Genomic DNA, 24139 nt, shown 5'->3' with positions numbered 1-24139 from the left:
TACTCTTGATCGGATTAGAGTCGCGTACATGGTGGTATCAAATAGATTGAAGTTTCTTGATTATATTTCTTGAGTTAGGAACCAAGTCAAACACAGAAACATCTAAAACCTCGAACCGATTTTTTAAAAGATGAGAAGAATTATGGCCACCTAGCCGAGTCTATCGCAGTTAGTATGTATCTATATTATAAGGGACAATGGTGTTTTCTTACATCGACGGCTCCCTACAGTTTGGACACATAAAGGACGGTTAAGATCGAACAACAAATTTTTATACCTTTGAAGGATACTCACATTTTAGGTATATAACGAACGCTCGAGATCGAGCAGATAATTCTGACACTCGAATGACACTATCCCAATCTGATAGGTCTCAACCACATGATTATTCCCGTTTCTCTTTTTTCATACTCATTAATCCTTAGCCGTTTCTAAATTCAATCTTATCGTCAATGCGTGATGCGTTACTCTGGGAAATCGATGTTACGGAGTACATTAAATATGATTCTTGAAGATTGAAACTAAGGTCTTTCTCACTCTTATATTTGTACATTTCGGCTTAGGGTTGGCCTTCCCATTCTGGATCTGCTCTTTCGTTTCCAAATCAGAAGGTATTTCCGTCGATAAATCCAGGTTGAAGTACAGAAGGTCGCCGATTGCTTTTGTTATTCTTTATCTCGAAAGCTAATCTACGTTTGTATTTCTCTTTAAATTTCTGATTTCTTATAAATTTTTGTAGGTCACCCAAGCTTGATTGGAAATTTTGTTGTTCTATAACTGGAATTACTCCAATTTTGTTTCCCTCAATCTGAAACGATTGAAACCACGAAACCCAAAATGGTTGGTATTTTTTTGATTTGTATTGTAACATTTTGATCTTTGAATCTTGATTATTTGTGGGGGTTAGTTTGTTTTTTGATTTGTTGAGTTGAATGTGGGTTATGTGTTTTGATTAATTTTTGAGGGATTTTGTTTTTGTAGAAAATCATAAATGAAATTTCTAGAATCCGTATCTTAAGGAGGAAGAGCAATGAAGATGAGTTTGAAGAAGGACGTTGCAGATCATCTTGCAGTCTTAACTAATGCTTATATCAGGTTAATTTCTCTTAGATTTTTGTATTTTTTGATCTTTGGATTTATTTTTACAGTTAACCAACTGTTATGTGAAGTATTTTTGACCCCAAAATGGTTGGTATTTTTTTGATTTGTATTGTAACGTTTTGATCTTTGAATCTTGATTATTTGTGGGGTTTAGTTTGTTTTTTGATTTGTTGAGTTGAATGTGGGTTATGTGTTTTGATTAATTTTTGAGGGATTTTGTTTTTGTAGAAAATCATAAATGAAATTTCTAGAATCCGTACGCAATGAAGATGAGTCTGAAGAAGGACGTTGCAGATCATCTTGCAGCCTTAACTAATGCTTATATCAGGTTAATTTCTCTTAGATTTTTGTATTTTTTGATCTTTGGATTTATTTTTACAGTTAACCAACTGTTATGTGAAGTATATTTAGCATCAGCTTCATCTCCCATAAAAAGACATAAGAGTGTATATTATAGTTATGATTGATCCATGTTCCCAATTTTATTCAATAATGATATAATAAAGATTTATGTCTTTGTGTGAGTTCATACCCTGTGGAAGCTTAGAGAATCACCTATTCAAGAGGAAGTTCTTTGCACATTGATAGTTTTGAGATATTGTGTATGTAGGACGAGTCTACTTCCAACCACTTTTGTGGAATCTTCAAGTGAAAGTTGCTCTTTGAGGAGCTAAGAGACCTGCATTTCATCACAGTGCAAAAAAATAAAAGTCATTTGTAGAGGCTTTAAAAGTTCAAACATCTTGCTTGACTCCCCATTCATAATGTGGATTCATCTCTCACACCTATGGTTATTAGTTTTGTGTTTTTATTCGTATATCGATCTCTGTATTGCAATGTTAAAGTCACATACTTACAACGCAAAGCTTTCAGATATTGGGTGCCAAAAAATGGTCCTACTGGTGATAAAAGTCACGTGTCTACAAGAGTCATGGGCACCTGCGGAGTCATGTGTCTACAAGATCCCAGGTACTATAAACCTTCCATGAACTTCTTTTTACCTGAAAATTGAGCGTTTGAGTTCCAGTTTGTATCAAAATAAAATAGGCATATTAGTGTTTCGAGAGCCTGAATTTTGAAGATTTTGGAGTTAACGAAACAAATAGGTTTTGCGTTGTACTATGTTTAGTAATGATGTATACTTTCTGAAATTTTTATAAAATTGGCAGTATAAGTTATTTCTGAGGTGTATCGCTTTTACTACTCTTTGTTCTTTGCATCAGAAAATTGGGAATCCTAAGATGTATTATAGTCTGTAATTCATGATTTGTTTTAAGTTTATATTATATGTATTAAGTTTAGGGACTCATAAACTCAAAATGTTAGAGCGCCCAAGCCTATCACAAGGTTTGCGGAGGTTGATGGTTCAAATCCATCTGAGTTTCCATGTTATGTTTATTCAATATTGGTAGCATCATTGGTACTTAGGTGGATAATTCAAGTTGTATGTATGTACAAACTAGTGCACCTTCTCGTCTCATGAATATATGGCCTATTTTTTTGGTATGAATGTTGGATTTTCTGGACTCGTGAATATATTATATGTGTTGTGAGTACGAATGTTAGATTTGCTAGGCTTTTGTAGATGTGTACATAGTTATACACCAATTTCTAATGCTTATTTTTACACCATTTTCTAATGCTTATCTTGCAGCCTTAACTAATGCTTATATCAGGTTAATTTCTCTTAGATATTTGTATTTTTTGATCTTTGGATTTATTTTTACAGTTAACCAACTGTTATGTGAAGTATATTTAGCATCAACTTCATCTCCCATAAAAAGACATAAGAGTGTATATTATAGTTATGATTGATCCATGTTCCCAATTTTATTCAATAATGATATAATAAAGATTTATGTCTTTGTGTGAGTTCATACCCTGTGGAAGCTTAGAGAATCACCTATTCAAGAGGAAGTTCTTTGCACATTGATAGTTTTGAGATATTGTGTATGTAGGACGAGTCTACTTCCAACCACTTTTGTGGAATCTTCAAGTGAAGGTTGCTCTTTGAGGAGCTAAGAGACCTGCATTTCATCACAGTGCAAAAAAAAAAAGTCATTTGTAGAGGCTTTAAAAGTTCAAACATCTTGCTTGACTCCCCATTCATAGTGTAGATTCATCTCTCACACCTATGGTTATTAATTTTGTGTTTTGATTCGTATATTGATCTCTGTATTGCAATGTTAAAGTCACATACTTACAACGCAAAGCTTTCAGATATTGGGTGCCAAAAAATGGTCCTACTGGTGATAAAAGTCACATGTCTACAAGAGTCACGGGGACCTGCGGAGTCATGTGTCTACAAGATCCCAGATACTATAAACCTTCCATGAACTTCTTTTTACCTGAAAATTGAGCGTTTGAGTTCCAGTTTGTATCAAAATAAAATAGGCATATTAGTGTTTCGAGAGCCTGAATTTTGAAGATCTTGGAGTTAACGAAACAAATAGGTTTTGCTTTGTACTATGTTTAGTAATGATGTATACTTTCTGAAATTTTTATAAAATTGGCAGTATAAGTTATTTCTGAGGTGTTTCGCTTTTACTACTCTTTGTTCTTTGCATTAGAAAATTGGGAATCCTAAGATGTATATGATTTATGTGCTAAATTATTGTATTTGTTCGTGTAATGTAGAAACTCCCTATGAGTTTCGAGCCTTAGATGTGGCACTGGAAGCTCTTAGTAGTTTTTTCGATGCACGTACAACATAATTGAAAGTTGCTGCTTATCTAGCATTAGATGAGCTGACATCCAAGCTAGGAAGGAGTTTATCTTATCTAATTGTTCTCTTCTAGATATCCAGTAACATTCTGGAATCTTATTTGTGCGAATGTTCATTTGAAAGAGGAATCTGATATTCAAAGAGGTACAATAACCATATTTATTAACTAGATTACTTTATGGTTCTAGGATTTTGTTCCGTGACACCCATTATCATTAGTCTGCAACCCCGACTATAAACTTTTGAACCCTTCCTTGTGTGAATAGCTCGACTTAATCCCTTGCAGATCATTTAGGTATATCTGTTATTTCAATAACTACTTAACAAAATCAACATCTGATACTGGAGGTAAGACGTGTTTCAGTTTGTGTTTGGTTACTGCCGCGGCATTGATTGTCTTTTATAGATATTGTTTCTCTAATCCGAAGTACAATATCTGAGCATCAGATGCTTCTGCCCCCATACTTTTTTCTCCGCGTCTCTCATACTTGCAATTGAAATTCTGTTTCCAAGCGTAATCTCCTGATCATCGACCAACCTTTGTAACTATTGTTTTTGGTCATTGTTGGTTATTTTATGTTTGAAGTTTGTTAACTGAACTGAAACCACATTTTTTTTATTGGAATTGTGAATATCCATTTGAAAGCCTTAGTAAAAGAGAACGGAAGAAGATAAGCAAATGAATGACATTGTATATTCATGTCTACACAATTTTCTAGCTAACCAGTTAAGGCGCGTAAAAGATTTAAAACCAAAAATGCATTTGTGGTTGGCTTTAGAACATCAATTTCAGTGGTTTATGTTTTCTTAGCAAGAGATGTCAAGGACTTGAAGGAGAATTCATTGAAGGAGATTAAGTATTGTGGAAGAAATTCTTGGATATTTGCAAGAATAGTTTGGTATACATGTTTCAAAACTATACAAAAATATTCAAATGAAGTCGGATTTGGTTTAGTTAATTGCTTTATGATTATAAATTTTTTGTAAAAAGGACTAATATGTCTTCTGAATAAGATGTTGATTCATTCATATGTACGATTCGCAGCAGTTTGCAATACTATCTCCATCTTCAAGGAAATGCGCGTTGATTATGTAGCAGCAGTTTGCAGTGCTATCTCCAACTTCAAGGAAATGCGTGTTGATTATGTAATTTGCTGGTCTGTTGGGAACTGAAGAAGCTGGATGAAATCCTACATGCCTCATAGATGTGTGCTACTTAAATGGAAATTCTACTTCTAAATGAACTTGGTTGGTGTTCATATGTCTAAATATGTTTTGGCAAAAGTTCTACTTCTGATTGAACTGGGTATGTGTCAAAAGCATCTGTTAATGGATATATAGACTACCAATTGTATAAGAAATACAGATAACTAATTGCCTCTCCATCACCCAATTTGTAATCCAATCTCCCCTTCTTTAAAATGCTAAGTCATGTAAGCTCACACGTCCCACGCTGAATGTGACACCCTCTCAAATTAAATTAGATAAAAGCTTTGAGGAAGAGCAATCCTGGTGACGACAAGTAGCGAGACTCTATTGGTCGAGACATTAAAATATAAATTACACTCTGTTTACACCATGAATTTAACCGGACGTTAGTAACACAGTCAATATAAAGGTGGGTAGACAATACTTTTATCAGAGTTTCTGCCTAAATAATTTATTACACTCTGTTTACACCGAATACTTAACTGGATGTTAAATAACACCGTCAAGGTGAATGATACTCCCGTGAAAAACTGAACCAAACCAAAGTTTTGTTTTGAGTTTACACAACCCTAAACTCGATGGGATTTCCTCTCATTCTCTCATTCACCTGAAACCGAAAACGAGAAGAAAAGAAAGAAAAACAGCGGCAGAGATTAAAAGTGAATCAGAAATTCTGATGATCACTATGGTGTTCGATTAAAGTGTTGATGGTATTATGGATTTCGATCGGTGTTTGGTGATTTAGAGTTTAAGAAGAAATTGCAGATGAAACTGAAGAGGGAACCGGAGCTGAAATTGATATGGGTTTGTCGAGATAAGAGGTTGATGATTAAGTTATGGATTAATTGAAGATGGGAGTTTGAGAGTTCTTGGATGATGATAAGAGTTGGGTTGAGCTCGATTTGCAACCAGATAAAGAAATCAAGTAGAATTCAGTCTGGAATTGATGAAGATGTTAGGGTTTGTGATGGAATTTAGGGTTCAGTCTGGAATTGATGAAGAAATTGAGTTCAAAGAGGTAATGGAGAATAGCTATGAGCTGCTGTAGACGGTGTTTCAGGTGCAGGTAATGGAGAAGCTTAAGTATGTGTACATATACGCATGCCTTTTGAGGGTAATTTTTATATGTTCAATACTTTTGTTTGATTAGCTTTCTATGTTAATCTTTCTAATATTCAGATTTGGAGTTTTCTGTTTGTACATTTTTTTTTGGTACGTTCTTTAAGGTTTTCATATTTATTTAGTTCATTAAGGTTTGATTTGCCATTTGAGGATCTCAATACTTTTTGCCACAAATATGTATATATTCTTAACTTTGGTGTGGTACTGATCGGTGATCGGTGTGCATTAGGCTTGAAAGTAAAGTTCAGTTTCTTGGGTTTGATTTGCAGAAGGGCAAATCAAAAATGGAGGTGAGGTCCTTTGTTCTAGAAATCACAAAAATGTAGCTACTGATGTTAAAGGGAAGAGCAATAATGATTGGAGGAAATTTGATAATTCCTCTCAGTATCTACATGTGTATAATTTGCAATAAGTTCCCTTTTAGGTAAAAGCCAATAATCATGTACATTGAAAGTCTCTTTTATGGTACTTGGTACTTCAGCGTCGAGATACTTTCTAGAGTATAAAATATCTAGGGTAAATTCTCCAAAAACTAAAATGTATACAACAAATTCAATAAATCTCCAATAGATGATTTCATCCTTTTTGAACGGAGTTTATTCGTTGACATTTGATAGAGCTGGGTATGTAGAGAGTGATTGAAATCCAAACAGATCTATGAGGAGCGGAGCCTTTGACAGAAAAGAACTTTCTTTTTGAAGTTGGCAACAATGCATATTATAATTTATTGTTCATCACATTATATGAACCACCATTTTTCTTACTATTTATTATCACATATTATCCACATTCAAGTATAGTATGGACTTCTTGCCTGGCTTAGTGTGTTTTCTATAGGACGACAGTAATACATTCAATGTTAGCTTGAAAGATGTATTTTATGAGCAGTGGTTGTTGACTTGCATAGCATACACTTGGTGTTTTAGGAATATGTTCTTAGCTATTCTTTTCTTACTATTTATTATCACATATTATCCACACTCAAGTATAGTATGGACTTCTTGCCTGGCTTAGTGTGTTTTCTATAGGACGACAGTAATACATTCAATGTTAGCTTGAAAGATGTATTTTATGAGCAGTGGTTGTTGACTTGCATAGCATACACTTGCTGTTTTAGGAATATGTTCTTAGCTTTTTGGTTGTCTGATCTAATCAACTAACTCTTCTGTTTTTTTTTATTGCAGTACACCAAATCAAGGTTTAGTGCATAGCGACGGGGCGGGACAAAGCCGCGCCACACCAGATCAGGGCTTAATGCACAGCGAAGGGGCGTGGCGGGCCTCGCCACACCTTTTAGAGATGACATCATGGAGTCTGCAATCAAGGTTTAGTTGCATCGAGTCGGGGCCGCCCGTAGCAGTTCAGTTACATGCCAGTTTTGGTAAAATAAAAGTTAGTAGGAGGGTTTGCAACTGGTCCTTATGGAGGAATGTTCGCTCAAAATCAAAACGCCTTTGGTGGTTTTTCAGGGTATGCATTGCCATGTGCTCCATCTCAGACGAACAAAAGGAGCAGAGTTACAGCATGTCATGGGAATGATTGGAGTCACGTCGATGATGAGGATGAAGAGAGAAATTGTCATAAGAATAGATCATGCAGATAGAAGCCTATATATTCTATATAACATTTTGGTTATCTTCACATCTCATCAATGCGGAAACAACTACTTAGCTTAAAATTTAAATCCTCAAATTAGATTGGAGTTGTTCTAATGAGGTAAGGTTATTACTCTACTGCCACTTACTATAGTTTATTTCAGTTGATAAGTTTTTTTTTAATTTTTTTTGAACGCCTACTCTTGCTACTCTTATCAACATCTTCAAGTAATGCTTACTATTAGAAAGATACAGGGACTGCCATCCGTTCTGAACATATAAGATTTTCATTGTTCTTATATGTAAAACGTTTATATTTTATCTTTTCATAGGTGCATGGTTCATACAAACCGCATTTGGTTCCTTGGGGATTAGGGACTTCTCTTTGCGATATATTTGCATGGCAACTAATAATCTTTAATGGGGGTTTAGGAAGTGTGATGATGTTGCTTGACGTAATGGGGGTTTAGGAAGTGTGATGATGTTGCTTGACGTATGACATAGTTCATGAGTGTTGCAGATGACGTCTTAATACCGTTAAGAGCATGAGCCTCGGCTAGCCTGTGCAAGAGTGCCAGCTTGGGCTTAAATCTGTTTATGCTTATGAATCGTATGCGCTAAAGTGTCTGTATATTAAATCCCATGTATATTAAGAAACTGTGCTTGCTGTCTTAGCTCAAATGGAAGAGCGCATGGTGCTCAACCATGTATTTGTGGGTTCGACTCCCACAGATGGCGTTATTAACTTTTTTAGGCTAAAACCTTTTCAATCATTTTTGGCATTTTCACCACTTGCAGGTTTCCAAGTGATAAGAATTTTTGGTAAGAAACACCGTTTTTCTGATTCTTTAATATGCTGCAAACCAGAACCAACTTGGAATTTAGAATAATCTTGGTAAGCTCTTCCTCATTAATGGTATATTTTTCTTGATAACATGATCTTCGTTCGATATTACAAGACCCGATGCCATTCAAGTACTTCGGAAATATGTGAATGCCTATAATCATCAAAAAATGGTTTTTAACATTTTAAGTTTGTGTTTGCAGAACGACAACAAGGAGTACCACCACTTCATCGCTGCCAGGTTGAAAAGTACCACCTAATGAATGATGATAATTTGGGAAAAACGATACCAAGGTTACAAATTGGGGTCATTGGTGCGCTAGAACTTGCAACTACATCTTCTGTTCTGTTGTAATACCCAGAGCTTTAGTGAGTAATATTGGATGGTAAGGGCTCGATTTATCTCCATTTTTATCCTAAAGCTATGTCTTTATTAGTTAGTTTGTCTAATTCGGTGTTATCCAGTCTCAACTGATAATAACATTAAGCTGGAATTTGCAATTATAGTTGAATGTGGGACAAACTGTGATAATCAGATTGAGTTGAGTTAAGCTACACAGCTGTATGCAGAGTGCAAACCCCTAGAACTTCAAGGCTATTCTTTCAATAAATTTTTAATGTTGTTTCAGGGCAATCTTTGATTTAATCGGGTAGATTCATATTTGGAGTTTTAGTTTTTACATATTGTACTCGATTTTAATCTTTTTTTGTCACAGTATTTCCAGAAATTGTAGATTTCTAAACACGAAAACGGATAGATATGGTTCCGAAAAACATACAATTATATTGTTGGGTTAAGAGTCAAAAATGTGAAGCCGTGCAACACCAAATCAAAAATGTATGGGAACGGAGCAAGGTGAAGCCACGCGACACAAAATCAAAATTGTATCAAGACTGGATGGGGCGAGGCGAAGCCGAGCTACACCAAATCAAAAATCCTTAGCGACAAGGCGAGTCGAAACTGCACAATACCAAATAAAAAATGTACACACCAAATCAAAAATCCTAAGCGACAGAGCGAAACCAAGCCACATCAAATCAAAAATGCACGATGGGACAAGGCGAAGTCACATCACGCCAAACCAAAAAATTTGGTTACAAGAAAAAATGATGGTGGATGGTTTTCTGATCCGCCCGGTGCGTAGCATGGGCATAAAATCTAGTTTCAGTTAAAAACTCGAACAAGACTATTTTTCTCTGCTGGCTACAAGAATAATCTTTGGCTATAATCTGTTTATTAGGTGCATTTAAAACTTTAGTTTGTGTTTAGTGGAATAGTCTTTCTGATTGCTGTCCACATTTTTTCCCTTCACGGGATAAATGGATCCATGAAGAGCATATACAAGGATTCTGAGTTATTAAGGATTCAGGACCCGCTGACTTGAATTTGTTGACAATGCAATTTTGTTTTCTTTTCAAAGGAGAAAAACATGCATGATTGTATCGATGTCTACTGATATATTGATTTTGTAAATGGGCTTGGTTTACTGTTGTAAATATTTCTCCATATCCTGTTATTAGTTAAGAGTAACAAAGGGATATTCATACTTTTCAACGATAAATTATATTCTCTCCGTTTCTGGAAAAGAGATACTTTCATTTTTTTCAATTTGGCCTATTTTTAGGTTAAAATGAAAAAAATGAAAAAATCTCTTTTCCAAAAACAGAGGGAGTAACTAAAAATTTGCTTGATGACATTTCCAGTTACACATAAATCTGTGGTGCATATTATTAACATATATCTTGAACTAAATACAGGGAGTGTAGTATCTTGAACAATATATAACCTAAAAATATATCGTCCAAAAAATAACATTACAAGAGAAAGAGAAAGCTCTGCAGAAACATAAGTTAATATAAGATTACGTTGTCTAGCAACAATCCAAAGCCCGTGCCATTAGAGCAAGTCTTATCGTGGAATCCATCCATCTTTCATCCTCCACGCCACCTCAGCACTTGGAATTGTGGATGGAAGTGCAAGTGTAACGGTGGAATACAAGAAACGCCAATAAGAATAGCGTAAAACGCTAATAATAATAGCGCATGGAAAACGCTATTAAGAATAGCGCTTGACCCAAGTCAACGGTCAGAACGCTATTCTTAATAGCGCCAAACGCAATTGTTAACAACGCTTAAATAACGCTATTGTTAATAGCGCCTAACGCTATTGTTAATAGCGCTTTTTGATTCTTTTATACAGTAAAACCATCGACCCTTTTTCTTCTTCCCCAGTTCATCTCACTCGAGTGAAAAAAAAGAAAAACCGAGACCTAAAACCCTCCTTGTTTAATTCTTAGAGCATGGTTCAAATCAATGAAATTGTTTTAAAAGGTTTGTTCTTTGCGTCACAAGGAATCTAAGCATACTTCAATTTCTCATTTTGACTGAGAATCCAAAGAGAGGGTAGTTGAATTATAATTTGAGTTTATTTTATGATTTGATGAAATGTTAGGGCTTTAGTTGATATTGTTGTTGATTGTATGCATGATACTCGATTGTATGATGAATGATAACAATTTTGATTCTAACAATGACGAATTTGACATGTAATTTAGGATTTTAGATGATGAACATTGTGTAATTTAGGGTTTTAGATGATGAACATTGTGAAATTGCCATGAGATAATGAATTAATTAACATGTTTTAGTTACATTATGTAAACAATTTAAGTGTATTGTGTGAATATATTCTTTTTATTTGATGATTTTGTATAGATTATGGATATGGATGTGTATATGATCTTGAGTTCAAAAGAATCGGATGAGAAACATATCTCTACAAGTATAGACCCACTTGATACACAACATGATATCACGTTTAGAAGTAATCTAGAAGACCTCGAGGATTTATATAATCGTGTGGTGGTTCATGAAAGTGCTAGTCAAGTTCTTCAAAATTCCGACCTTGCTAGATTTTTTGAAATTAGAATTAAGAGAGATGATCAACAACTAGCTTATGCAATCATAGAGAGGTGGTGGTATAGCACCAGTTCGTTTCATTTCCCAAACTTTGAAATTGGTTTCACCCCTTTAGATTTTGTTCACTTAACCGGAATTCCTATTGAAAATGGTCGTAGAAGATTGGAACACGCCGCTACAAATAGATGGAAAAGTATAGAAAATCAAAAACTAGAGGATACCTACTTTAGACCTATGCATGGGTATGCACACTACAACAAGCACTCACCTGAATTTCCTATTAGTTGCCTCGCAAACTATACCAAGGACAATCCAATTAATGATGAAAATTGGGAGATTGTGACTCGATACTTCTTATTATGGGTGATTTCAAAAGTTATAATGGCACGTACCACTACAAGAGCAAGTAAAGGTTGGATCGCTTCCTTGCGTGATTTGAATGCGATTGGTAATTATGATTGGGGTTCGGCTTGTTTTAGTCACTTGTATAGTAGCATGAGTGCGGTTGCTAGAGGTGGAAAAAACATGTGTGGAATGGCGATGGTTTTAGAATATTGGTTTTACATATATTTTCGTACTTTGACGCCTTTTCTCCAAGAAGGTGTACCGACTGATGTATGGCCTGCAGTTATGATATTTAAGAAAGATAGTCTAGTGAAGTTGCAAAGGGGTACTTCCAAACACTCTCTTAATACAGATCGCCAACAAATTGAGTTGAGGACAATTGTTGGAACGAAATGGAAACCATGGTCTACTACTATGTATAAATATCATCCTGATATAGTGCATGATCGTGAAATCTCCAATCAAAGAGTGGCTTTCTATAATCCGGAAAGCGAAACTAGTATCATGTATCTTGGTGAACGGTTTTTAAGGCAAACAAGGGGATTTATAACAATTCCAAGAAGTCCACGTGAACGTTTGGAAGACCTTGCTACCTCCCATGATCCTATTGATGTGGTTGAAGGACGAGACTATAAGAATGTTGATGAGAGCATGTATGTGTGGTGGTGGAAGCAAAAATCTATTGGATTTTTGCTCCCAGAAATATATCGTCAAGAAAACAGAGATGAAGTTGGAGCTGCAAGTACTCAAGATCCGACATTTCTGGTGAATCAGGTCCTCCCAATACATCCATCACGGTATAAGTATGACAACGTCTCACAAGCTTCACCTGAATTTCCAAGAGTTTCTTTCTGTACCGTACGTTCAGACAGTGAAGGCAACCGTGTTCAAGTGCCTTTGCAAGCACCCGATCCTCCTCCATTTACGTATGATGTTAATTGGGGAACAAGGGTTAGTAATTTTTGGTTTTAACTCCTTCAATTATTTTTTTTTGCCATATTATTATGATTTTCTTTACACATTAAAAGTTCCTTAATATATTTGCTATCTTGATGTTTCTTTTCAGGAGCAATGGAAAGATTTTGCGCATAGGTTGGCTATGTTAAATCTTACAAAGGACCAGTATTGGTTTGAAATAGATCGGGCACGTGCTCTTGGGAAAGGATCGACGTCAACCCAATCATGTAATGATCTTGGAGACAACTCTCAATGGTCTAGCCGTAAAAGACCATCCACAAGTCAATCAGATGATGCACATGGTCATTATGTTCCACAAGAGGAAGTAGTTCCAGAAGTAGTTCCAGAGTCACAATTAACTCAATTGATGAATAGTGGTGGGATTGGTCTAAGTGAAGATGAAATGTCAAGGATGTTAGGATTAGGATGAGGGAACTTGTCTTTTCTTTTGTATGAAACTTGGATGTGTTTTCTTTAATGAACTTGTCTTCAATGAACTTGGAATGTACTTGTATGAATGTCTTTTCTTTAATGAATGTGTGCATGAATGTCTTCTATTTTGTATGAATTCAAAAATCTTGGAATGCTTACAATATTTGAGTTTTGATTACAGGTGCAAAATGGACGATGAAAATACGCTAAGGAGGTATGTACTAATGACGTATGGTATCGATATTAGCATTGGTGATGATATCGAGGAGAGAACAATTGTGGTGTACCAGTATATGACTCAAAGAATGCATAGTCTCTTCCAACCGGTGCCTCAAGAAGTATTGACGCGACAAATTGTGGAAAGACACCGAGAGGATGGAAATGCAAGAATGATGCATGACTACTTTGGACCTAACTGTACTTGGGGCCCTAAGAAGTTCCACCAATGTTTGGGTATGTATCGACCTCTTTTCTTACGTATTCTAAGTGAGATTGTTGTTGTGGATCCTGCTTTTGATTTCCAAGTTGATTGCACCGGAAAACTTGGTCACTCTCCCCACATGAAGATGTATGCCGTAATGAAATGTTTGTGTAAAGGTATAGCCGCTGATAGCACAGATGATTATGTTCGTATGGGAGCGCCAACCGTCTATATGTATGTGAAGAGGTTTACCAGGGTAATTGTTCGCCTCTTTGGTCCAAGGTACATGCGACTTCCTACAAGAGAAGACACGGAAAGATTATTGGCAGAAAATGCGGCTAGAGGGTTTCCTGGAATGCTTGGAAGTGTTGATTGTATGCATTTTCGGTGGAAGAATTGTCCAACAACATGGGCAGGTACGTTCCGTGGGCATGAGAAAAAACCTACCATGATCTTAGAAGTCGTGGCATCATATGATCGGTGGTTTTGGCATGGTTTATTTGGAACACCAGGGTCGAACAACGACTTGAACGTCTTGGCTCAATCTCCACGTTTTGATAAGATGGTTAATGGTTTAGCAGCTCCTTGTAATTACCGCATCAATAGCCACAGCTACGACAAGGGTTACTACTTGGAGAATAATATATATCCACGATTGTCTTGTATAGTGCAGTCATTCAAAATTCTTCTTCCAAATCAGCCAGCTAATTCGTTGTTCAATAAATACCAACAAGCGAAGAGAAATGATGTTGAAAGGGCTTTTGGAACTCTCCAAAACAAGTTCCACATAACTAAAAATCCAGCATGTTACTAGGATAAGAAGGATATAAACTTTATTATCAAGGCTTGTTTGATTTTGCATAACATGGTCATTGAGAATGAAAGACGTAACTTAGATTGGGGTCAAGTCGCCAAACGATATTAAGATTTGCGCTTCATTTCTAACCATTAGATCTTTAACGGCTCCTTCTAATCAACGACTCACAAAAAAACGCTAATAACAATGGCGTTTCAACGGCTATTTTTCTGAATTCGAAATTTTCCCTATAAATTGATCACTTCTCAGCTCAGACCAAAACCTTTGAATCTCTAGATTTTTTTCTCCATCTTATTAAAATTCATTGCAATTCAGACTTTTTTTAACCATGGAAAAATATGCTACGCCTGAAGATGTTGCAATCACCAAAGCTTGGATAAGCATTACACTTGATGGTGTTGCCGGAGTTGATCAAAAATCAAACCAGTTTTTGGAGCAGGAATTCGATACCTATGTAAGCAGCTTTGGGAATAAGTATGATATGAGTGTTCATAGGTTGCAAAATAGATTTGGTACCTTGAAAAAGATGTCAAAAAGTGGGTTGGTATCTTAAGAAATTTGCATAGAAACAATGCAAGCGGATGCGGAATTGATGATCTTGTAAGTTTTATTAGGATTTCTTAATGTATATCATTTTATTTTATTGAAGGATTTCTAACTTGGGTTTTTGTTTTTTTTTTGTAGGAGAGAAAAGCTAGATTGGAATATAGTAAGGTTAGCAAGGGAAAACCTTTTGGAAATAAAGAGTGTACCGACTTTTCAAAGCCCATGTTCCCGAATTCAATCCCGAAGAATTTGATCCTACCCAAAATGAGGAAGATGAATCGGAGGCTCCTAGTGTTAATGCTTCAACAATTAGTGCTCCGACAAGAAGCGACCCAAGATGGCTTGAAGAGGATGGCCCTCGTCGACCAACGGGAAAAAGGGCTCAACAAAGGGAAGCTTCGGAGCTATCGGCCATCAATGACGGAACCGACCGTATTTTGAAACATTTTAGTGAAGAGAATTCAAAGAAGATGGCAAGATTGGATGGACAAGAAGAATATTTATTAGCTATTGCAGAAACGAACAAGAAATCCTTGGATTTAGCTTTGGAGAAACATGAACTCGAAGTGTTGGATGTGGAGGTTGAGACCTTGCCGGAATGGAAGCAACAATTTATGTTGGATAAACAAAATAAGATTTTGGAAAAACATGGTTATCCTCCTAGAACACTTGGTGCAAACTATGGTTATCGTAGCACTAGCAATGTTCGTCATTTCAATATATGAAACCATGTAGCTTAAGGAACTATGTAGCTTCAATTATGTTTTTATCTTTTATTTTTCAATTTGATGTAGTGGAATCAATGTAGTATTTTTAGTATCAATCAAGTTTCAATTTCATTCAATTTTATCTTCTTTTTGATTTGATTTGATTAAAAATATGAAACCAAAAAACTAGTTTGTTCAAGAGGAAAAAGAAAAAATGAGAGACTAGGAAAAAAACTAAGTATAGGATTGGAGAAGTCGAGTGGCGCCTGGATGTTTTTTGTGATTAGCGTAATTAACAATGGCGTTTGGCGCAAATAAGAATGGCGCTTAACGATATTCTCAATTGCGTTTTATTCTACACCATTGGATTCTCAACGGCTCCTTCTAATCAACGACTCAAAATAAACGCCATTAAGAATGGCGCTTAACGCTATTCTCAATAGCGTTTCAACGGTCAGATTTTCAAAATTAAAATTTATCTATAAAAATTGGCTTCTTCAACACAAATCAAACCATCCCAAAATTTCAAGATTTTCTTTGCTTCTTATCTCTCTTGATTTTATATTTTTAATTCCAAACCTTCTTTCAATCAAGTGCAAGTATGGCATACACTACAAATGAAGATGTTGCAATCACCAAAGCTTGGATGAGAATTAGTCTCCAATCGATTGTTGGACAAAATCAAGGAGTCAACAACTATTGGGAAAGGGTGCTTCAAGCCTTTGTAGAAGAAGCGGGTGGTAATGAAAACGGAAGAACAAGATAAAGTATTCAAAATAGGTGGTCGGTGATAAAAAAGCAAACCAAAGTTTACATGGGTATCATACATTCAATTTATGCAAATATCGGAGGAGGATGGACGTTAGAAGAAGTTATAAGTATTATTCAATGGAACCTCTTATTTTCAATTATCCATATTTTAAGTCATTAATTTTCTAAATGAGAGATTATGTTTATTTATTTTGTAGGAGGCACATGCTAAAACTCTATATTCTCAACAAAACAACAAAGATTTTGCATATGATCATGTGTACCAAATTCTTAAGAACCATCCCACTTTCGGAAATGATGAAGCTTGACAATGAAAATCGGATCATGTTAAATTCTAAATATTAGTTATTTGAATCCATGTAATGTCGCTTTTAGTTTTTTTAATCCATGTAACTTAATCTATGAAATGAAAATTAGGTAATTTAAATCTTGTTTCAATTTCAAATTTATAAATTTTGTTTTGTATTTTTAAAGATTTTTTATTTCAATTTATAGGTAAGGAAACAGGAGTGATGTGACAAGAGTGTAAGAAAAATAAATAACATGAAACGCTATTTTTAATAGCGCTTAACGCTATTGTTAATGACGCTAAGGAAACGTTGTTGTTAATAGCGGTAAACGCCATTCTTTTTGGCGCTTGACTTACGCTATTTTGATTAGCGTTCAGCGCCATTCATATTGGCGTTTCTTTTCCTCTACTGCGCCAATCTTATTGGCGTTTAACGCTATTCTTATTGGCGTTTAGATGGATTCCACGGACCCTTCCACCAAACCATGGAACCTTGCTTGGATTTTATGTGGAAAACCCCAACTTGGAAGCCACTAGACTTGACATTCCATGGTTTTTCCACACTTGGAATAGGTTGGATTCCACCATAAGACTTGCTCTTACGGCACGGGTCATACCCTAGTCTATAAGGGAAAATGGTGTTTTTCCCTATGGACAGAGATCTACAATTTGGACACATAAAGGACGGTCCAGATTGAGGCACATAGTTAAGTTATTCAATTACATTTCTGACATATAAAGAATGGTCCAGATTGAGCAGTTGGTAGATGATGTTAGGCACCTGAAGTTTGAAGATGTGTTTTATTAGCTAATATGAGTAGCCTCATGTTCATCAAAAAGGAAAAGCGGATGAATTTGAAAATACCTTCATAATCAAAAAAAGAATTAACCACCAGGAATTGGTGGACCCTAGGAATTCAAAGCGTATTATTGTATTGTTCCCTGAACCGCTTTCTTCATTGCTTAAAAATAATCTCTTGAAATCAGAGCCCATCCCAGTTAATACGAGTATGCTAAATATCTCATTATCTCAGTCCGAGCTTACCCCATAGAAGACTCTCTTTAAGCAGCAAGAAATTCTCTTTTTCAAAAGGCATCCCGTTACTGCATGGATCACTAAAACTCCGTAATATTAGGACTTACTATCTTGAAACCTCTACCCTTTTTGAACTCTAGCTGCTCAGGACTAGATCCCTCTGCTGCCCAAGATATCCACTAGTAGAAGGCGTAATCCTTATACAATTGACTGTCAATACCTCCTCACGTACCTATCAATTCTGACTTAAGTACCTAGCTTGCTTGTGCCCCTTTAAATGAAAGATTATAGGCGAACATTGGTCTGAAACATTTGAGCATTGGTTGGTGGTACTGATGGGGATGCAACAACTGGAACACGAAAGTGGTTGAAGAGGAGGGTGACCAATGGAGTACCAAGTGAGAAGCAAAGATATAGGAACCAATACCCAGGTGCTATTATTAATCATTACATACCTACGGATCCGGTAATAAGGAAATGAGGAAAACTATGCTTATTTGTTTGTCAGTACTTAACCTCTTTTTTGACATAGGTTCTTGCTCCGGTTCAACCATTTTTGTACCACTTGATAGTGAGATGCAAAAGATTGTCTTAGCAACAACATCAGTGGTCGTGATGACGGGAAAGGTACAAAAACCTATTTAGATTCTTTAAGATAATCTCATAGCATAATAAACCATTGGTATATAATTGTTGTTTAAATATTACGTGTGCATGTCAGGAAGGATTACCAAATCACACTCAGCATTTAACATGAGGAGGAAAACTTCTCCCAGCTTCACAGTTTCCAAGTTGTTGCCGGACAACCTTGGAAATCAAGTTTATATTTCAAAACCCTCAAGTGAACCATCCCCAATGAAACATGAAATTGTATCAGATTTGAAGGAGGCCTGCCAATCCAAAAGCCGCGGCAAGCAATGAAGGGAGCCAAAGCTGTTGTGCGCACATAAGTTGAAGACTGATTGTTGTTCGTTTATGGAACCAAAGTGGTTCTATGAACCATATGGAGAATTGCTTATTAATTTGTTTATTTTTTTTAAGTTTCACATTTTATTTCGTTACGTGGTGATTCCTTTTCCGCGAAAAACTATCAGGCATTTGGGCTATAAGAAAGTCCCAACCTAGATGCTATATACATTACAAAAATTTGATCTCTTCAAATATGAATTCATCATTTTGGGTACAAGTTTTTTTCCCGCAACTTCATTACTTTTGGATGTTTAGCAACGAATTTCCCTTCATCGAATCACACCACACACATTCTTTATAATATTATTCAACTGATTCAACATTTCAACCCCGGTATCAGAAATAAATAAATTACAAGGATAACAAACAAGACGCCCATTGATTTCATCTCTGATGCTAGATCAGGAGATATAAATTTATTCCTTTATTTAGACGAATTCAAATCCCCAAGACTATGGCTTATTCTAGCTATTTAAAAGTTATAGAGATATCTGTCAACTACCTACACAAAAATATAAATTTAAATCAAAGTCCAATATGAATTATTATGGAAAACTTAAAAACATGATTTCAATATATAAGAGTTATATTCAATCGTTTTTTAAGTTTCTTATCAAATCTGGATTTGATCAGTAACTCTTGAATATCCTTATATCATACGAAAATGACCTTACAATAAGTAAGAATTAAAAATAGCAAATACAGATACATGTTATGAAACTACCTATCTTTTCAAGAAAGGTTTTTCACGTGCTTCACAGATCCCTTGTGAAGTCTTTCAAAGTCGAACCTTAGATCGACAAGATATTATGAGTTTTCAGTGGCTGATGTCTCCAATGTATAGTAATCAATCAAGGTTGGATTGCTTAAGACATAAACAATGAATTTCTTGTAACCAAAGTTTATTTTCGATTGTTAAATATAAGTCGTTTCATTAGATACAAAAATTTGTTTCCTTTGTAAGAGTTACTAGGATATGACGGCACGGGCTTTGGGCGGTCCTTACTATTAGTTAATATCAAAATCAAACCTCACGTTAAACAGTCGAAGAATTTCTCACACATTAACACATGAAAATAGTAGTTGGATATCAAAATTTCGGTGCACACGGTAAGTTTTTCCTAAAACTAAAAGGAGAACAACATAAGAAACCTGTTGGATCTGATGCTTTTGCAGCCTAATGGTGTTGCTCTTCTACTGATAGCTCAGCTCCATTATTGCTAACCTATTTGCTAAGACAGTGGATTTCATACAACTCAGTGTTACATTATTGTATATTGACAATACTAATCCAGTAAGCAATTAGCATATATAGACATTTTTGCTTAACAATCACCTGGCACAAAGCTATACCGATTTACAAAAACTAATCTAACATAGTTTAGTATTTCCGATTCAACCTCATATGGTTTCAGCCTAATATTGTGACATCTCTCCCTTGCTAATATTAATAAGAAAATTGCCTTATATCCATTACAATTTTTCAAATCACGAAGAATTCCATGGAAAGAGAATCCCTTTTTTTGTGTAATGTTTAATGTTTGTTCATAGTATGTCTAACGTTTCTGTTTAGCGTGTGAGTCGAGTGCATAATAAAGCAGCTGATACGCTTCCTAATTCTGCTAGGTATTGTTTGTGTTATGCTATGGTGGTACACTCCACCTGATGTACTCAAGTACTTGTTTCAAAGGTCCCTGTAATATCTTTGAGTTTTAGTGAAAGCCTATGTTAGTTTTTCTTTAAAAAAAAAAAGAAAATCCTCTTTCATTCATTCTCCGACCATAGTGTACTTTTTGCAAGTTGCTTCTTTGATGGTGCTTAAAATGGTTTATCACTTAATACAGTGCATGTTCCCAGTGAGAGAACGTATATTCCAATTTTCCCCAAGCCTACACATCCGAAATTGTTTTGTCTGAAAATAGTCCAGGTTCATAATGATATAACTCTTCGTTAAAGCTTACATCCATCTATATTGATCTGCATTAAAAAGCATAGCCCTACTTAATATTTGAAAAGATAAAGTAACTCTCGATAAAAAATAGAAAGCCCAAAAATTACCGTAATTAGAAATGTTGTCAGGGAATCCCTAAAGCTTGTTTGTGGACACATTGAAGTATTTCAAGTTCATCAGCAACCCAATGGAATCTAGCAACCGCTACAGTTTGTTCGACGATGAGCTACTTTCTAGTCCTGAGAGTGAATCAGAAGTGATCTGGCCCCTATACAATGCGCACCAAATATCAGGAATATGATAGTTCCAACACATAAAGTAACTACGAAAATATCATCACTGAAATTCGCATATGAATGAAATCAGTTGACCCTTGTATATGTGGTTATGTCTAATCATGCATAGAAAAAAAGAAGCTTTCACCCAAATCAGATGATTAACAACCAATTCTTGAATTATGCACTAAGTAATCAACTTCAGAAAATATGCATGATATGATCAAGTCTGGAGATACATCAGTGCTCCACATTTTTTTTGGCTAAAATGGCATTCTGTATTAGCAAAAATAATGGTTTTGATATTCATTCACACAATACATTCCACACAATACTTAAGATTGTTAAAGTTACATTGTTTTCATCTCTAGATCCTAGATTTAGATGCAAATGATCCCACAACCATATTTTAGTTCAAATCCAATTACATTTTTATTTTGAATTCCAAAAATTGTTTTGTTATATGGAGTTGTGCACGTTCAAAAAACCCAAACCAATATGATAAAATTTTGTTTCCACTAAAGCTTGAATATAATCTTGGTTTTGAATCCACATTAACAATATGTATATGCAATAAACTTTTGGGGGCGAACATTTAAATAATAATTGCATAATAGGCCGTAGATAAAATATGGACTACCTTATTCCAACTGATGCTCATAAAACTATAGTCAGGAGCTTTACAAAGAGATTATTCTGCAGACCTCTATATGAATAAGAAATATTGGTCTCTAACATGAATCGTAAGTTCATCATTTTATCTATTATCTCCTCCATTCAAATCTACTTGGAACCTGCAGTATATAAATAACTGCATTATAATCAAAACAAGCAACGCGGAACTGTCTTATTGAAACTCGCATATAATCTTTCATTTTCTGATTTCAAGAGATTATTTTTAAGCAATAAAAAAAGAGGTTTAGGGAACAATACAATAATACACTTTGAGTTCCTAGGGTCCACCAATTCCTGGTGGTTAATTCTTTTTTTGACAATGGTGTTTTTCTATGTGGATGGAGATCTACAGTTTGGACACATAAAGGACGGTCCAGATTGAGGCACATAGTTAAGTTATTCAATTACATTTCTGACATATAAAGAATGGTCCAGATTGAGCTACATATTTAAGATTTTAAATACACGTTTTTGGCATATAAAGAAGGGTCCACATTAATTCACGTATTGATTTTACTTAAGACAATGAATTACAATAGATTTTTAATGTGTATTTATTTCGGAGTTATTCCTTCCATTATGCCAAACGTTACTTTTATTCAAAATTAAACACCCATTAACTTAATCCCTTTTATAATCAATTTCCTTTCCCAAGGTTCATCATTTACGCAACTCTATTCCCAAGGTATGATTCACTTTTATTTTGGTTGATTGAGATAATTGTTGTTAGTTTTTCTCTTTAATTTTCTGTTTAACATCCATGGATTCATGGTGCCTCACACCTACTTTTTGTCTCATTTATGCAGTTTAATTTCTCTTTTATTTTTTTCATTAATATTTTATTTTGTTATCTCGATTTTGTTTTTCATTTGCAGTCAAATGATATTGATCAGATATATGATTGCTAGGTATTCATTTTTATTCTCATGTTAGTTTTTTTTTAATACCATATATACCATACCATTTAATTTCTATTTTCTTACACAATATTTTTTTATTTTTCTCTGGACAGGGAATTGTCCAATAAGACTTTGACTTCTTCAAGCAAAAATTATAGGATTTACATGGAGTGAAAATAAATGACGAAGAAAATGACGGTTCCATTGTTATGCTCTTAATTTGGGTCGGTAAATGGCATTTCTTAACTGTATTGTTATTGTTGTCGGAGAGTATGAGATCGGATTAGAGTCGTGTACATGTTGGTATCAAATAGATTGAAGTTTCTTGATTATATTTGTTATTCTTCTAATTCTTTATATCATATAAACCTTGAAATTATATCTCTTCATACTTATAACCTTTTGATGGTTTACAAAGTGAGTATTTGTTTATCTTAGATTCTTCATGCACAATAGATTTTAATGTGCATTTATTTGGGAGTTATTCCTCCCATTTAATGTCAACCGTTACTTTTATTCAAAATCAAACGCCCATTAACTTAATCGCTTTTATAATCAAACTTATTTCCCAAGGTTCATCATTTCCACAACTCTATTTCCAAGGTATGACTCACTTTTGTTTCGGTTGATTGAGATAATTGTTGTTAGTTTTTATCTTTAATTTTTTGTTTAACATCCATGGATTCATGGTGCCTCGCGCCAAATTTTTGTCTCATTTATGCAGTTCAATTTCTCTCTTTTATTTTTTTCATTAATATTTTATTTTGTTATCTCGATTTTATTTTTTCATTTATAGTCAAATGATACTGATCAAATATATGATTGCTAGGTATTCATTTTTTTTCTTTTGTTAGGTGTTTTTTTAATACCACATCATACCGTTTAATTTATATTTTATTACACAATACTTTTTATTTTTATATGGACACGGAATTGTCCAATACGACTTTGACTTCTTCAACCAAAAATTATAGGGTTTACGTGGAGTGAAAATAAATGACGAAGAAAATGACGGTTTCATTGTTATGCCCCCTTAATTTGGGTCGGTAAATGGTATTTCTTAACTGTATCGTTATTTCCGTTGGAGAGTTCATACTCTTAATCTGATTAGAGTCGTGTATATGTTGGTATCAAATAGATTGAAGTTTCTTGATTATATTTGTTATTCTTCTAATTCTTTGTATCATATAAACCTTGAAATTACATCACTTCATACTTATAACCTTTTGATGGTTTACAAAGTGAGTATTTTTTTTATCCTAGATTCTTCATGCATAGTTAAATAATGATTATATGCAGTTGAAACCAAGAATGGTTATTATCTTAGAAGATCATCTTAAATTATTTATACATAGTCAACCATCTTGCTAAGCCTGAAATTTAGGTCTCTTATGTACTCTTAGGTCAAGGTGTAATATCAGTTCCATTTGCAAGTTTTCATACCATTGGTATTTAGACTGGGTCTCTTATTTACTTTTAGGTCTCAAACGCATATGCTGACAAAGAGAAACTCTCATATACATGTATCATTTAT

At 34.8% G+C, this 24139-nt stretch overlaps 1 protein-coding gene and 2 long non-coding RNA genes across 11 annotated transcripts; all 3 read left to right on the top strand.

Moving 5' to 3' along the window:
- The first annotated feature begins 365 nt into the window (after positions 1-365).
- Positions 366-5217, top strand: LOC113276574. Of its 9 annotated transcripts, none has more exons than XR_003324561.1 (6): positions 366-611; positions 740-840; positions 982-1095; positions 1330-1429; positions 1712-2777; positions 3322-3648. It is a non-coding gene; the product is annotated as an uncharacterized LOC113276574 (long non-coding RNA). The 9 variants fall into 9 exon arrangements; XR_003324563.1 differs by having other exon boundaries at positions 368-648; positions 1975-2777; XR_003324554.1 differs by having other exon boundaries at positions 372-611; positions 1975-2777.
- A 431-nt stretch (positions 5218-5648) lies between these two features.
- On the top strand, positions 5649-8411 carry LOC113274261. Its single transcript, XR_003322910.1, has 3 exons — positions 5649-6149; positions 7342-7873; positions 8085-8411. It is a non-coding gene; the product is annotated as an uncharacterized LOC113274261 (long non-coding RNA).
- A 5026-nt stretch (positions 8412-13437) lies between these two features.
- Positions 13438-14484, top strand: LOC113273133. Its single transcript, XM_026522900.1, has one exon. It carries the CDS (start codon positions 13438-13440, stop codon positions 14482-14484), a length of 1047 nt encoding a protein of 348 aa, XP_026378685.1.
- The last annotated feature ends 9655 nt before the right edge of the window (positions 14485-24139 follow it).

This window comes from Papaver somniferum, chromosome 4 (assembly GCF_003573695.1).
Source record: "Papaver somniferum cultivar HN1 chromosome 4, ASM357369v1, whole genome shotgun sequence".
Classification (NCBI taxonomy): domain Eukaryota; kingdom Viridiplantae; phylum Streptophyta; class Magnoliopsida; order Ranunculales; family Papaveraceae; genus Papaver; species Papaver somniferum.
Note: the sequence above shows the minus strand (reverse complement) of the source record. Positions and strands in the feature narration are given on the sequence as shown.